This window comes from Poecilia latipinna, unplaced genomic scaffold (assembly GCF_001443285.1).
Source record: "Poecilia latipinna isolate Pla-1442-1.1 unplaced genomic scaffold, P_latipinna-1.0 Scaffold509, whole genome shotgun sequence".
Taxonomy (NCBI): domain Eukaryota; kingdom Metazoa; phylum Chordata; class Actinopteri; order Cyprinodontiformes; family Poeciliidae; genus Poecilia; species Poecilia latipinna.
The window spans coordinates 1-16,319 of NW_015113125.1; the positions used below are offsets into that span (position 1 = coordinate 1).

The 16,319-nt window shown below is 40.4% G+C and overlaps 1 protein-coding gene across 4 annotated transcripts in view; it reads left to right on the forward strand.

The window, feature by feature from the left end:
- The first annotated feature begins 3,814 nt into the window (after positions 1-3,814).
- Positions 3,815-16,319, forward strand: part of LOC106952348 (voltage-dependent T-type calcium channel subunit alpha-1I-like) — a 71,484-nt gene continuing 58,979 nt past the window's right edge. For all 4 annotated transcript variants that reach the window (XM_015040399.1, XM_015040400.1, XM_015040401.1 and 1 more), the window contains exons 1-5: positions 3,815-4,015; positions 7,628-7,976; positions 8,058-8,150; positions 12,849-13,173; positions 13,289-13,662. In XM_015040399.1, the coding sequence (XP_014895885.1) occupies positions 3,858-4,015; positions 7,628-7,976; positions 8,058-8,150; positions 12,849-13,173; positions 13,289-13,662 (1,299 nt within the window). In that variant the 5' untranslated portion in view covers positions 3,815-3,857. The remainder of the gene's footprint in view (positions 4,016-7,627; positions 7,977-8,057; positions 8,151-12,848; positions 13,174-13,288; positions 13,663-16,319) is intronic.

Sequence of the window (16,319 nt, forward strand, 5' to 3'; positions counted from 1 at the left end):
TTACCTCCTTCTCTACGAAATTCTATCATAACAGTACTACCCAAACCTGGAAAACCTCTCACCAGATGTAAATCTTTTCGACCAATCTCTCTTATAAATTCTGACGCCAAAATAATATCTAAAGTACTAGCACTTGGGCTTGAGAAATTTTTACCATCTCTTTCTGAACCTGATCAGAACGGATCCAGGTTATTTCATAACCTGGATTAAAATAATTTATAATAAACCCACAGCCTCAGTTATAACAAATAAGATGATATCCGATTCATTTAATCTAGCTAGGGGAACACGTCAAGGGTGTCCCCTCTAACCCCTCCTCTTTGTTCTGGCAATTGAACCATTGGCTTTTGCCATAAGGAACAATCAAAACATACGGGTTGTCAGAATAAAAAGTATTGAATCTAACATCGGACTATTTGCAGACGACATTATTTTAAAGTTGTCTAATCTGAAGCGCTCAATCCCTCAACTACTTAAAACTATCAATGAGTTTAGTTATATTTCCGGTTACAAATTTAACAAAGCTAAATCCGCCATCCTATTTTTAAATCAGTCCACCTCACATTTAACATGAGGACGACAACTAAATCTCGTGGACTAAATCTTGCTGAAGTTATCAGGTCAAGATAACAGACAACAATGATTTCTAACTGGGCGGTTGGCCTGATATTTAGCCTTGCTCTCGCAAGTGCTGCAGGCGGCGTATTTTGACTTATTTAGAGCACGAACACCGTATATATCCTCTTCTCTGGCCCTTTTTTGGAGCACAGAAGTTAGTGTTTGATAGTCTGGTCTCCGCTTTCCAGAGGACGTTTCCTCAGCCGAGGACGTTTGCTGTTTTGGAAGATTGGCCAGATCTTCCCCTTGAACAGCTCTCTGAGTCCGGTCTTCCAACGCCACTTTTGTCAGTGCAGAGGTTGAGCTTTTACACTCATCGGCCTCCTCTGCACCGCCAACTTCCCCAGCCGGGGACAGATCTGTCTGAAAACTCATTTCAGACGGAGCCGTCCGATATGAGCTTTCAGACAGAGCTGTCTGAAACGAGTTTTCAGACCGATCGGTCTGAAAACTCCCACGATGGTCTGACTCAACGCAAACTTTCCCAGCCGGGGAAGTTTGCTGTGACTTTTGGCCTTTCGGGGAAGTTTGTTTCACGGTCTGGGAAGGGTTGAAAAGATAGGCGTCGAATTCGTCGTACTCAATAGACTCGTCCTTGTAACTACTAATGTCAAAAGTTACATCAGGAAGGATCTTATTAAAAATCTTCCTTACCCCTGTGGTGATCAAATATCCAGCGCTAAAAGTCAGGGGGAAAAACACGGTAGCTACGACCTGTTCCATAGGTAAAATCGTTAAAGAACACAGAGCTTAAGATTCAAAGAGAGGCTTGGATATAACCTCCTGTTTTGAGATCCAAGCATTCATAACCTCAGATGTTCTTTGATCTATGTCATAGATGAGGTCATAGCTGCAATGAGTCTGTAGTTCTCAGGGAATGTCTTGCTTCTGATTGTTGCTATGGAAACGGTCAAATCAGTTCTGCATGACTCAAACTATTAACCCTTTGCAACTGCAACACTTAATCATTCGGGGCGCCATGACGGACTTCAGAAGGGTATATTTCAGGAGGCTAGGGATTATAACAGGGATTTTAATGGTTAAATATTAAATTTAGATTGACAATGGTATAATAAATCCCTTAATTTAAGTAGGATTTTTCATCATTATATCAGGTTTAAAATTTTGAATCATACTTGAATTAAAAATATCTTAAAAGTAAAATTAAATGTAACATACAAACATTTGCTGCTGCTGCTGTTGTAAATTGCGACAAGAAATTTTGCCTGCTTAGAAAAGAACTACAAAGAAATAATTTTGGTTTTATATATATATATATACTATTGCTTGAAAATTATCTTGCCACCACACACTGTGAACAAGGTTGTGAGAGAGAAAATAAAATCTATCCAAAGCTTACAGTCAGCAAAAAAAGAAAGAAACATAAACTTAAATAAGGCACTAAAAATGTTGGCTTGTGTTGGTAAATGTTTTTTTACTTAGTAACTGCCAGGGGTTGTGCTTTTCTTCGTATTGGTAAAATTGTAAAGTTATTAGGGAATTAATAAAAAAAAAAAAAAAAAAAAAACTTCATATACCTGCTTGTGCAGTGTCATGGGGAACTGGTGCCTTTCTCCAGCGATTATTGGGCAAGAGGCAGGGATACATCCTCGACAGGTCACCAGTCTATCACAGGTTAACACAGAGACAAAAAGGAGAAACAGCACTGGATACACACTCTCATACATATGGGCAATTTAGAGTAATCAATTAACCGAACAGCTGTTTCTGGATAATGGGAGAAAGCCGGAGTACCCAAGGGAAACCCAGACATGCATGGCGAAAAGATGCAAACTCCATACAGAATCCTTGGATTTGAACCAAGGGCCTTCTTGCTGCGAGCCAGCGGTGCTACAAGCTGTGCATTTGAAAATCAGGGAGCCTTTTTCAAGGAATGTTAAGATTTTCAAAAAGACAACCTCTGTGTTTACATTGCTCTGTGACTGCGTAGTGAATAAGCTACAGGTATTTTCCACTTCTGCAAATATAATTATCTTCTCCTTCTGGCTCCTCTGTCTCTTTCCTTCCCACAGCTTTTTTTTCCCTCTGTCACTTTTTCTGATAGCAGCTTACATGTACTGTTGAGACACATTAACCGACCGCTGAGCTGTTTCTCGTGAATTAAAGCTCAGAGAAACAACACACACTTTTGATGAGTGGATGGTACACTTTCACGGTAACGCCGTCTCTGTGCAGTGATCTCATCATAGGGGTCTCACCTCACTCGCTCATTAGACCAATCAGTTGTCATTATTCTCTTCTAATCACAGTATCAGTTCAGTATGTCATCACAGTGATACAGGCTCATCAACAGGGGACAAGGTCATCATTATTCGACAGGGGACACACTCGCATTTCTGCAATTAGGCCTCATCTCATCATGACTGTGACCTCATGTAGTCTGGAAATGCATCAGTGTCGCTGATGTTTCATTTGATCTTTGAATGAGCTCATTTCAAGCTGCTGCCAAATATATATTTGTTTTTCTTGGTGTTTTATTTTCTCTATTTATGTGGAGATTTTCTGCAGTTTTGATTTGTGCGATGTCAAATCTCAGCTGCTGGTTAAAAATTAATTCGAATTTTCTCGCGCATAATTAAATCAAAAGCTTTCGGAATCCCTTTCAGCTTTCAGACCTCTGCTGAATCGGAAAGCAATCGAGAACACAAAAAAAAACAAAAACGGCCAAGCAGTTTAGAAACTAAACCGATTTTAAAAACATAAACCACACTGAAGACCAGGTAGAGGTCGCCACCAAGTACATGGCCAGATTTGAACGATTCATTGTGACACGACGGTATCATACGGTGCAAAGGCAGTCATGTTTATCTCTGAAATGTCTCGAATCTAAGAAAAAGCTAAACCCTTGCTCTGCACCATTTTTGCTTAGTTACACAGGCTGAATGCTTTATAAAAAGGTTATACAGGTAGTTTATGTAGATACTGCTACTTATATTGTGGATGAATGCTTCTTAGGTTCTTGGGTTTACCAACGCATCCGTCTACTGTTATGACATAAGGTGTAAACCAGTCAACTGCTTTTGGTTTTCTCACGTTTCAGTTTGCTATAAGGGGACCTAGCAAAGCTTTAGGCCAAAAGAAAGGCATTTCTGTAATGTAATTTTAGTGGAAATGTGTAAAAAGATAAAATACATGCAAATGTTTTATTTATTTCTTTTTTTCTTCAATCAGTAATATTTTTCTCCTACAGACTGATTAACAGGCTAATCCCTGCAGGTATGCGGATTCTGGTGAACCTGCTGCTAGACACTCTCCCCATGCTGGGCAATGTGCTGCTTCTCTGCTTCTTCGTCTTCTTCATCTTCGGCATCATCGGCGTGCAGTTATGGGCGGGACTCCTGAGGAACCGATGCTACCCCGAGGAGAACTTCACCATGTGAGTAAAAAGGAAAAAAAGGACGCTCAAGTGGGATTTGTGACACTTCTTCCTAAAACCCCTAATGTTTGCTTTCCACGTTTCTTCACCTCATCAAACCAATATTATGCCAAGAAATCTATCAACTCTCTGTGAATGTTCCTTTTTACAAATTATCTTAGCATATTTTGAATAAGCCAGAAAGCAAAACTCATTTACATGCTTTCATCGTTAATCTTTTTTTCGCCGCTGCCTGCAGATTCTCTTCTCCATCTGGCTCTTAAACGCCAAAAAAAAACAAAAAAAAACTGTTACAGGAGTCTTTCTCTTTTGCAACTGTGAACGCGATTAGTTTCCAGCTGCAGCCCTCCATATTTACGACGCCACGTGACGGCATCACCCACTGTGTCTGAGTGCAGGACTCTTATTGAACTCTGTTTGATTGCATTTTCTTCATGCTTGCCTCTGAAAGACATGCAAACACGTGTGTGCGCTAATATGTGTTAAAACTGCACTGCTCTTTACCACATTGACACAGGCACATCTAGAGACTCACGCACACTCCTGCTATGATTCATGTAGGAGTTGATGTGTGCATTCATCTCACCTATTACTGAACCAAAGCATTATGCCTGTGTATTCTTTATATCATTGCACTGGATGTAGTCAGTGGGGCTGGAGTGCTTAATTAGAAAGGTGTGAGTTAGTGCTAGAGGACTATTATGCTAAGTAAAGGGCATATGTTTGCGAGGTTATAATGAAGTGGGCTAAGTGCCGCTGTCAAGTGCAGCATTTGCTTGGCAATTTTATAGCCTCCCTCTGTCGGCCTGCATGATTTATTTTGTCCTCAGTGGTTTAGTTTTTAACAAGTTCCAACAAGATTACATGTTCTGTATTTTTTTTTTCCTGAAAGTTACATCTTTTCCAAGATGCAGTTGTTTCTTTTAAAAAGGCCAACGTAATCACAAAATACATTTTAATAGTACAGTGTGTAGGGTGTCCTTTCCGTGTTGTTTAAGCCAGCAGGCTAATTCCTGTCTCGATCTGCCATTTGTTTCTGACCTTTTTTTTTTTTTTTTTACACGTACCACAGCTTTTCTGTGTTACTCCCACTTCTTGGTCCTTGCCTCCACCTCGCTCTCCACTGGCAGGTGTCTTCTCAGTGTGAAGTCAGGTTGTGCTGTGCCATGCTGTGTGATGCCAAGTCTCTAAGCAGGGGGGACAACAACCTTCATTCATGCTCCAGTAGTCTTTCTTCCTTCCCTTCATGTCTTCCTTGAATTGAACCAATCTTTTTGTTGGAATTTCTTTTAATTTTTTACACTAAAAAGTGAATTTATGTCTAAGACTATGATGAGTTTGGATATGGAGGTTGTTTTTTTTTTTTTTTTTTTAAATCAGACGTGTATTCTTAACTTCAGGTTTACATGCTGCATGTGTGCTTAGAGGTGAATCCAATTCTATCTAAAGAACAAACATTTCTGAAGTTTTTTGAAGCTATGAGTCGCATCTGGCTATGGACTCTGTTGCCCTTTTTTTTTAGACTTTAAGCACATCACATTATGTTCACTTTCATTTTACTACCTGACCAGGTGCAGCCTTCTAAATAAAAGTGCAGCCGTATAACCCTGTACACCTCCAGTTCTCCATTTCGATCATTAAAATCACAAAAACCTGCTTTGTGTCACATGGAGCCAAAAAGAAGAGGAAAAATAAACAACACAGGAGCAGGAGTGCGCTGCCTAGCAGACATGTTGTCCACTTTCAGTCACTGAGCACGTCTCATCATGTCCCTCAGCTATTTGCCTCGCCTCTCCGGCTTTGGACTGGCAAATTATCCTTTGGCTATCGATGTGTGGAGGCAGCCATCAACCCACCCTCCGACCTTGCAAACGTTAGCAGCTACAATGGATGGATGGACGACCAGTAGTGACCAAGCTGTTCAATGAGTTTCAGAAATGTATTCTGAACCGAATTGGGAAAATTAGAAGAAATTGCAGCAGTGCTGTTGAATTTTGCAATGACAATATTGGTTTTGATCGCTCCCACATTTTCTTCCTCTTCTCTTTCTTTACCGTTGACACGATGTTGCCACCGCTCTGTGATTAGTGGTGGGCATTGAGGGCAGTGGGAGTGCACCCAAAAGGCAAAGCGAGAGCAGAGCGCATGGCTCTTGAAATATAATAGCTTGCCAAGAATAGCAGCCAAGCAGTCCTTTACAGTTACAGTTGTGACACTGCGCACACTGCGATGCCATCCGTTGTGCTGCAGCTTCCATTGTGCTTGCATTGTACGTTTCATAAGCTTGTTTTAAAGAACTGGAAAAAAAAAGTGCTACTATTGATCATGGTACACTTCTTTGCTGTTGGAATACCTGAACCATACAGTGGAGGTATGCGGATACTTTATCAGCCCTGACATCTGCAGGAAGAGAAAGGATTAGATCAAAAGGATTGGATTTAAAATGAAAGACAGACGACAACAACAAACAGAGATGATTGGGAAAGTCTGAAAATCCTCAAGGGAGAGGATATGGATGTGATAATTGGAAAGGACAGACAGAAGAAAAGACAAGAGGAGTGAATAAAAGTGTTGTCACTTTCAGAAAATGCTTCATAAATCTTTCATATTTTACTAATAAATGCTTCAGCTGTATTTGAACAATCCAGCTGACATGCATTGTCTTACTCCCAATATCCTTCTCTGTGATTTACTTAAATATTAAATATTGTTACTCATTTTTGTTGTTGTTGGCTCCATTTTGGGTTTCTGAATCAATTCACTGAAGCAGCTTTGCTACAGTACTTTTCTTTCAAATCGCATAGCTGAAAGAACAGCAAGATGGAAAACTTGATTCAAAACTGCATTGCACATGTATTAAGATTCATATTTTAGTATAAAGGGATCCACAGCTTTCCAAATTGTTGCCACTGAAAACTGATCTGAGTACGATGCAAAACATACCAGACTGTACGCAGTGTAACAATGTTTTATTGCTCGCTGAAAAATGATATAGTTGTAGCAAATGCAACACTATCCCAATTTGAGTCAAATGAAACGTGGTGGCCTATTTTTGTCTTTATTTAAGATACAAATGAAATAAATCAGAAAAAAATGGTTAAAATCACTCTAGAAATAATAAAACTTATTGTAAATAATTGTGTATGTGTACAGAGTTGTCCTACACTGAACATTGTTAGCCTGCGTACATCAGATAACATTGTGAAATAATGCTGGATGTGTGAGAAACTTCCAGTTTTTTCACTGGATTTTCTTTTACACAAACAATTAAAAATGTAAAATGATTTCGGAAGAGATGGTGTTTATGTCGAAAACATATACACCTTGCTCCCATGCATGTCGTAGAGAAATGTGACGTTAACATCCGAGTGGGATGGAGGCATCTAGATTTGTATTCCCCGTACTTTCAGTATCACTTTCGCGTTTTTATTATTTATAATACTTTGGGGAGATTTATTCAGAGAAGGCTCCCTGTAAAATATCCCATCATCATTTTTCCTTCCTGTTTCTTTCTCACTTCTGCCCTTCTCACGGGAATCTCCACGAGAAATGTAAAAAATATTATTAAACAGGAAAAAAATTTTTTTTTTTTTTTTTTTTTTTTTGGCACAGACCTTCAGGCATGACGCTGCCGGCTCCCTACTACCGACCAGAAGAGGATGACGAGCGGCCCTTCATCTGCTCCCTGGCTTCTGATAACGGCATCATGTCATGCTCTGATGTACCGGCGAGGCGGGAAGGAGGGCGAATATGTTGTCTGGATAAGGAAGACGCTCTGCACAGACAGTCTCTGGGCCTGAGTCCTGAGCCGCTGTCGAATGGCAGCGGCGCTGGTGAAGCTCTGGGTCTGTGCATCAACTGGAACCAGTACTACACACGGTGCCATACTGGAAGCACTAACCCCCACAAAGGAGCAATCAACTTTGACAACATTGTGTATGCATGGATCGTCATTTTCCAGGTCGGTTCCATTCTTGCAAAGAGATCTATAAAATCCAGCACATTCATAAATTAATGTCGTTTGCTCCATCTCTTTCCCTAGGTGATAACGTTAGAGGGCTGGGTGGAGATCATGTATTATGTGATGGATGCTCACTCCTTTTACAACTTCATCTACTTCATCCTTCTCATCATTGTAAGTAACACCGCTCAACACATGTGCTATCAAAGGGTTAAATGTTTGACATAAAATAAAAGCTGCATTTTTACCCTTGGCAGCAAACCAGAGTTTGTGCATTTATTTAATTTACAAAACCTCTTTGCAAAGGGAGCTATGCACTCTAAACCACCTTGTTAAGCAAACAGCACGTCACAGTGCCGGCTCTGTTTTATCACAAAAAGCATTATTTGGGCAATAAGAGGAAAAAAAAAAACTCTATTTATGCATTTTTTTTTAAATTACAGAAAGTGCCATATTCTCAAAGACAAATTGCTGTTTGTCCCACTCAGTTAGCCAGAGATACAACAGCTTTCAAAAGTATACAAACCCCTGATTAAGTGGCACCGTCGTCCTCATCGAGTGTCCCCCACAGATTTTCTGATTCATGCAGTTCTGGACTCTGGCCATACTTTATTGATTTGCTTGTTCATGGTACAAAACACATTTCATCTTTAGCTTTTAGCAGATAACTGAAGGGTCATGGCCTATGCTACCTGCAATATAAAGCTGATCCCAAATTAAAAAGCTTGGATATAAATCTCAATAAAGTAACCCCAGAGCCTGATGTTGCCTCTCCACATGTTTTGCTGTGGGTTTAATGTTTTCTTGGTAATCCTCAGCTTTGGTTTGTTATACCAAATAATCACTTAGGTCATTTGGAAGTATAAATCAAAGTTTCAAGACTGATTTTGTATAGCTATAACACATTCTTCCATGAATTTTTGAAATATTTTGGCCAGGCCTGAATGTTGTCTTTGGAAGGATGAAATTATGTCTTGAAACCTATTTCTGAGTTCAGCCATATGGAGAATACACTCTAAACCAACACTCTCAGTTTTACATCAATACATGAACATTTATTCTAAATTCAGTGTTTTTTTTTAAATATCTTTTTATCAATAAAACGTGCTCTGTTTGATGCGATACTACGTGCTTGTTTTGCTTAATATCTCCCACTCCAGGTTTTAGATTTTATCGGTTTCTCTTGTTGACAAAAACTCTTTGTTAGAGCACAGATGATGACTGCCGCTGCTTTGGGAGGACACCATAAAAATGTGCACACACAGCCTAAATATCAAGTAACATAACTTACCTTGATACACAAAAACGAGAAAAGTGAAAGTGGAGGTCTGCATGTAAACCAGCTTTTCAGGTTTGGGCTGTAAAACGTCAGGTCTGGACTGTCCTTAGGTAAGAACATTGAGAAGTGATTGAGTTTGTTCATGTTACTCTTTACAGCAGCTCTGTTCTGCCAAACCTTTTGATTATTAAAGTGCTTAAGTGTTCCACTCAGCAGTGTTACTGAATAAGGGTTTTAATTTCAAGTACTGAAAGGTCGTTCAAATAAAATAACATCATAAAAGACAATCTGCAATCAATATCTGAAGGACGGAGGAAGAGAGGTGTAAGTTACGTAACTTGAGCTTAATGCAGAGTAAGACAAATGGGCGGGGAGGATCGACTTGAAACGTCCAGTGCAAGAACGTAGCGTAGTGAGATTCAGCAGATGTTTTCCATAAAGTGCCAGCTGACACTGCACTGAAGGCTGTTTTATTCTGCCCTCGGTGTCCGTTTGGTTGACTGCAAACGGGATTAAGTCCGTCTGTCCTGCAATAAAAAAGCTACAATATAAGTCCCAGATGTTGCACTTTTCGATGACCAGGTGAATACTTTAACAAATGTAATGTTCCCTGAAAGCCCACCTGGGTTTGCCCATGTAGGGCCACAGCCCACATGGGCCATACATGGGCCCTAAATGTGCAAACCCATGTGGGCCCACCACTGTGTAGGGCCCATGTAGGGCCCATGTGGGCTGTGGCTCTACATGGGCAAACCCATGTGGGGCCATCGTGGAACCTGTGGACAAACCCATATGGGACCCATCTGGTCTGCCCTCCTTTTCCCCATATGGGGCCCACCTGGTCATGCTGGCAGGGTTGTAAATGCAAATTTAAAATTAAAATACAACAAAAAAAAACTGACAGTGTCATGTCAGTCTTATGCACATTCATTCAAATAAAGTGTTACCAAAATATTTTAGAGAATTATAATTTGGAAATGTGAAAAGCAGCAATATTAAAAAAGTGGAGTGAGGCATCACTCATACATGCAAGCCAGTTTTCGACAACAGCTGCAGTTTTTAGTCATTTCATTCCCAGTCCCTAAGGGTGAAATACTCCACGTTGTGTTATTATTTTTGTTTGTTTGTCTATGCCTTGAATATCAGATGTCTAAAGTTTTTGGAAGCAGTTTTACAATTTTAGCTTCTTTTTTTTTTTTTTTTTTTGGCTTTTGCATGCTTCAGTTTCCCAGAGCCGTTGTTCTTAAGCGTCTTCACTGCGGATGGGGAGCGACTTAAATCATTTCTGCCATCCTGTGGTAGCAAAACAGTGTTGGAGTCATTAAAGTAATTAGCTGTTTCATTTTGATCAAACTGTACCGTTAAAAAGCGTCGAACCCTCTACAAATGATCTCCAAATTATATGAAATCGTTTGAAAAGTGTTCAAACATCCCTTCGAAGTTACTGAATCGACTGCTGTTTATTGAGCTTGTGCATTCAGGGTTACAGAACTCAGGACAAGAAGTTTGACCTCCATGATGTTTTACAGAGAGACACTTGATACACAGAGAAACCATAAGAGCGTCTACTGTGGCACGTTGAAGAGAGTAACTCAATAAAAGTAAAGGACAAATGCTAAGAAATGTCCAATTTGCAACAAGAATAATCTTCGATGCATTCAAATATATGTGACAGCACCAACAACAAAATCTATAAAAGTCCTCTGCAGTAAGCTTGGCTTACTATTAACATTTGTAGTTTTTTTTTTTTTTTTTTTTTTGTGGAAACATACCTGGTGTGAGATGTGTGTTTGTGTGTGCACGCATGCATGCATAATGCAGTGATGATCTAAATGTGTGATATTCGACTGCCCCCCCTGATTATGCGTAAAGCTGTCCGCTGATCAGAATCACAGAATAGACACTCGCACAGATGCAAGCCTGGAGGGAAATCAAAGCCTCCCACACCTGCAGACCTGCTTTGACCCACAGACCACAGATGGGTGTCTCTCCTCCTTTCTTTCCACCTCCCTTCTACAATTCCCCTCCGTGTGTTTCTCTCTGTAAATATCTCTGGGTTGCCCAGACTCTCCTTCACCTTGCCCTAAATCTTTGATCATTGCAGATGAAAGTCTACAGGTAGAAGGCCATTAGTTTTGGATTTGATATCTGAGCACCTTTTATTAAGCGTGCCTGTTCCAAATGTTTTGGCCTTCAAGATGTGTTTATATCTGTGTTCTTTTTTTTTTTATATATATATCTGCCTTAAGGGACTATGGCTTATAGAAAACGTATCTAGTGTTCCTCTTCGTCCAGCAGCCTGGTTTTCCAGTTTGTCAGCGTTAGCAAGTATTGATCTAATCACTGTTTTGTAACCTGCTCAAAGTACCAGTGTAAAGCCTATTTCAGCAGTTTCAAAATGATTCCTGTTACTACCGCTAAAATGTGCCAACTCTTTAGATTTTCTAATTGTTTGTACACCTAAAGTGCCTTGTAAAAGTTTAATTCGCCGTTTCCACATTCATTCACCAAACTCACTGTGTTTCAAAAGGGATTTTATGTGATAGATTAACAGATAGCACTTAAATGTGAAGTGGAAGAAGCACGAGGCGTGCTTTTCTTAACTTTTTGAAAAATCTGACAAGTGTGGCAGTCACCTGGACTTACCCGTACTTACTCTGACGCCCCCCACCAAAAAAAAAATGTGCAGCCACTTTAATTTGTAAATGCACCTTTGTATAATTTTATCTCAGTAAATCTGTTCTTTGAAAGTAATGTTTCCAATAAAACATATTATGTGTGGAGCAAAGTTAAAACGCATGGAAAAGTCGAAGAGGTTTCACAACAGAAAGTTTTGATAAATATATAATTTTAATAATAACTTGTTTTGTTCACCCATTTTTAAGGTTGCTCTATGTTGTTCAGGTCATCCCAATAAGGAAAAATCTTCAACAGCATATGCATACACCAGACTTTATCAATATTTCCATCTATAATTAATGTTTTTATGTCACCAATCAGTGAGGTTTCTTATATAAACAGGATAACATTAAGGGACTTGAGGACATCTTTTGATTAGTTTGTTAACATGTCTTTCTTGTCTAATTTACAGAAAAAAAAAAAAAAATCTTAAAATAATTGTCTATATTAAACATTTACTAAATGACTAGGTTTGACACTCAGACCAAAGTTAAGGACTCCACAGGTTAACAACCTTCTAAGTGGTTTTCCTCAGACACAGATGTCTAATTTCAAATAGATGTTAAATTTAAATCGGAGAAGAAAGAGAAAGAGAGTGAAAGGCAGACGCTGAACTGTGCCTTGGGTTTGTTGCTGGCTCTGTCTGTCTCCTCCAGTCAGCCTTGGCTTGGTAGGAGGCCAGACCTCAGAGACCTTCAGCATGTGTGCCCGATTTCCACAAATGGAATCAGAAAGTGTGAGAGCTTCTACAAACAAGTGTGCAATTACCCCGGGAAAAATCCAATACTTCACATTTTTGTTTATTGCATCTTGATTTGCAGCTTTTTGCACATATCGGCTCTAAGGAGTAATTTACCTTTGTATGCTGTACTCATTTAGAATATCCCCTTTTCCTCCCCCACTCCCTCATCCAGATTGGTTCATTCTTCATGATCAACCTGTGCCTGGTGGTCATCGCCACCCAATTCTCAGAGACCAAACAGCGGGAGCACCAGCTGATGCAGGAGCAAAGAGCGCAGTGCCTGTCCTCTTCCACCTTAGCCAGCATGGCTGAGCCAGGAGACTGCTACGAAGAGCTCTTCCAGCTGGTCTGTCACGTCCTTCGCAAGGCCAAGAGGAGATCAGCAGCCCTCTACTACACTCTAAGAGGCAAGCCTGCTCCGGCGAGTGTAGGCAGGGGCAACAGGCGAGGGGGAGGGAATGTCAACGCAGATCGGCATCATTTGAGGCACCAAAGATGTAAGTAAGAGGCAAATTATTGAAGAGAAATTAAATATATTAAGTCTGGGAGATTAACATGCAAACTGTTCAAGACTGTGGTCACGATTAGACTTGTGTTGTTGCTTCCCCGCAGCACCCAAATGTCCACACCACGGCAAGCAGAACCATGACTCCCAAGCTCAAGCTAACTCCATCAGCCTGACTGTCCAGAGCCCCGAGGAGTGCCCTATCTGTTTGAAAGAAGGTTCGAGGTCTGCGGGACAGGAGAATGGGGAAGAGAACGAAGAGGATGCCGTGAAGGAAACAGACAAAGAGGAGAACCACTTAGAGGGGAAGAAAAACGAGGAGAGGAGGCGAAGGAGGACGTGTTTTGGACGTTGTAGGGACCTTTGGAAGGATATGAGAAGGAAACTTTGGGGTATTGTGGAGAGCAAGTACTTCAGCAGGGGCATTATGATTGCAATTCTTATCAACACCATCAGCATGGGCATTGAACACCACAACCAGGTAAGATGATCAATCTCACTATCTCGCTTTAAAATGAGGAACATGTGGTGAGGCGGATAGGTGTTGAGCTGAGCCTCAGTTAGCTTGTTAAATGTTAAAATTCATGACTGTTCTGTTAGAAAAAATCTCTTTTTATAGAATGTCAAGCGAAAGCCAAACACTTTTCCACACCAGCACACAACAGGTCAAATATCTGTCAAGGAAGTTGGTGGAAGTGGGATGATTTTGATTTTTGTGAGAACATTTTGCAGCTTAATTGAAATATAGTATTATCAGGGCTGGACTTGGAATAAAATCGGCCCTGCCATTTTTGGCCATGGCGGCGCACCATAGTTATTACATCTGGAGGCTCAAGACATATCAGAGGATATATGTGCTTATTGTGCTGTTTCAGAAGTAAAAATAAAGTGCAGCAGCCTACAATTAAAAACATACCCATGTTAAAAAATGGATATACTCTTCAACTACTGCACAATTTCATCCCTGGAAAGACGACCACAATGTCACAATTCCCATCTTGAAGTGGAAGTGGATGTCAAAGAAACACTGTTAGTGTTTCATGAAATACACTACAAATACAGAATTATACCCATAGTAAGACCATAACCAGCTACTCCTCAGGAGCTCCTCATTAAAGTGGCGCCTTAAAATATAATAAGCACTTTAAAAGTTGAGGACCACAACCCTAATTAATTAATTAATCTGGAAAATATTGTAACAGATTAGTTTTCTGGCTTTGCTAAAAAAAAAAAAAAAAAGCATATTCTGTACACCACCACACATCCTCAATCCTTCAATGTTCGATCTATTTCCCACTGTTGTAATTGTCAAGACAACGCTCTTATTTATTTGTGCACTTACTCCAAAAGCTCTGAGCCAGCAGAGATAGTGATTGTTTTGGAACACTGCATTCAATTATTTAGATTGGCATACAGCACTACGGTGTCAACAGAGTGCGTTGGCGTGATCATTTTTCACTCCCCTCTCACTCCGACGAGTCACAGAAAGAAATATTGCAACGGCAGATGAGATTCCGACAGATGAGCGTGGGCGTAGATCATCAGTGCCACACAGTTTCTTGACAGAGGTATAAACATTTAGCCCAACAGCAGACAAAACATAGCCGGCTCTTTGACACCGGCCCTCTCTGTTCAGAGGCGAACGAAGCAGGTGTCGGCGAGGGAGAGTGGAAAACGCCTGCCAAGGACACACATGCACTTGCAAACACCTTTTTTTTTTTTTTTTTTACCCAGCCTGTGTGAGGCCAAACAAAATATCTTCTTTCATACTTGCGCAAAAGCACCAACAGAAACACATCCAAGCAAAGACTCGCAAGCTGTTACATAAGACAGCTTGATTCCTCTTCCTTTTCCTCTCCAGATCAGATGATTCTTCTCCCTTTTTTTCCATCTAATATTATTTCCACCTCACTCTCCTTATTCTCCCCCATTAAGCTACTTTGTGTGTCTTTCCTTTCCACCTTTTCTATGGCTGCCTTTCTTCCTTCCTGCCATCCTTCCTGTTTTACCTCAAGCGTCGCATCTACTCTCTGACTCTATTTTTTTTTCTTTTTACCTCCCTTGATTTCACCCGTTGCCTCCCCACTTTTTCCTCTGTCATCCACCCACTCACTCTCTGACAGTGTACAGAGTAGTTGCTTTCTGTTTCTCTCATCTCTGAAGACTCTAAAAATAAACGAGGGGTTGGTTGGGGAAGGTGGATCGGGGAGGGGTGGAAGACAAGCGAGTAGACGGGGGGGGAGAAAGAGGAGGAAGGAGGCCTCCAAGGTGCAAAGGCAGGCAAAAGTCACACAACAGTTTTCAGCTCCGTTCCTGGTGAGAATCGTTTTTTTTTTTTTTTGAACAAGTGTGGGCTTTTCAAAGCAAAGAAGCCCACACTGACGTTTGGACACACACGTCTTTATTGCTTTTTTGAGTATCTTCTGCATTTTTCTGCCTCCACAGGTTTTTTGCAGGTTGACAGAAAAGTATTCATTTAAGTGTTGGGTTATTTTTCCGTATGAAAAGCACATTGCCTCCTGCACAAATCCCAGCTAGAGGAATACCAAAGAGCAGAAACCTCAAGGAGCACATTGATATATATCTGCCTGTGAATTTTATTGGCAATTTCAGATTCTTCATAGGAAAGTAACTGGCAATGAGTCTTTTACGTGGCAACAGAGGAATTCTGGTCCGCCATTGGTTTCATTATGGCAATGTATCATAATAAAAGATACATTGCTTTTGTTACAAATTCACAGCAACTTTAAAGTAAGTTTGTTTTTTTTCTACAGTGTAACCTCATAAAGGCTTGTTTTATGCATGACACCGTTGGTAGCACTGTTTCTTTCAGCGAGAAGGTCCTCGGCTCTACTCTCGGTCTATTTGCGTTCTGCATTCTCACGTTCTTCTTGTTCATGCGTGGGTTCTCTCTCTGGGTACTCCAGTTTCCTCCCTTCAGTCCAAAAACATGACTGTTAGGTTAAACATACTCTCCAAAATGGTCCATTTGTATGAGTGCATTCTTTATTTTTTTCTTTATTTTTTCTCTGTGTTGCCCTGTTGGCAGGATGGAAATAAAACCATACGAATGGATGAATGTGCTGTACCTACCTAAGGAGGATGAATGGTCAAGTTCAAGTAAACATTGTAGAACAG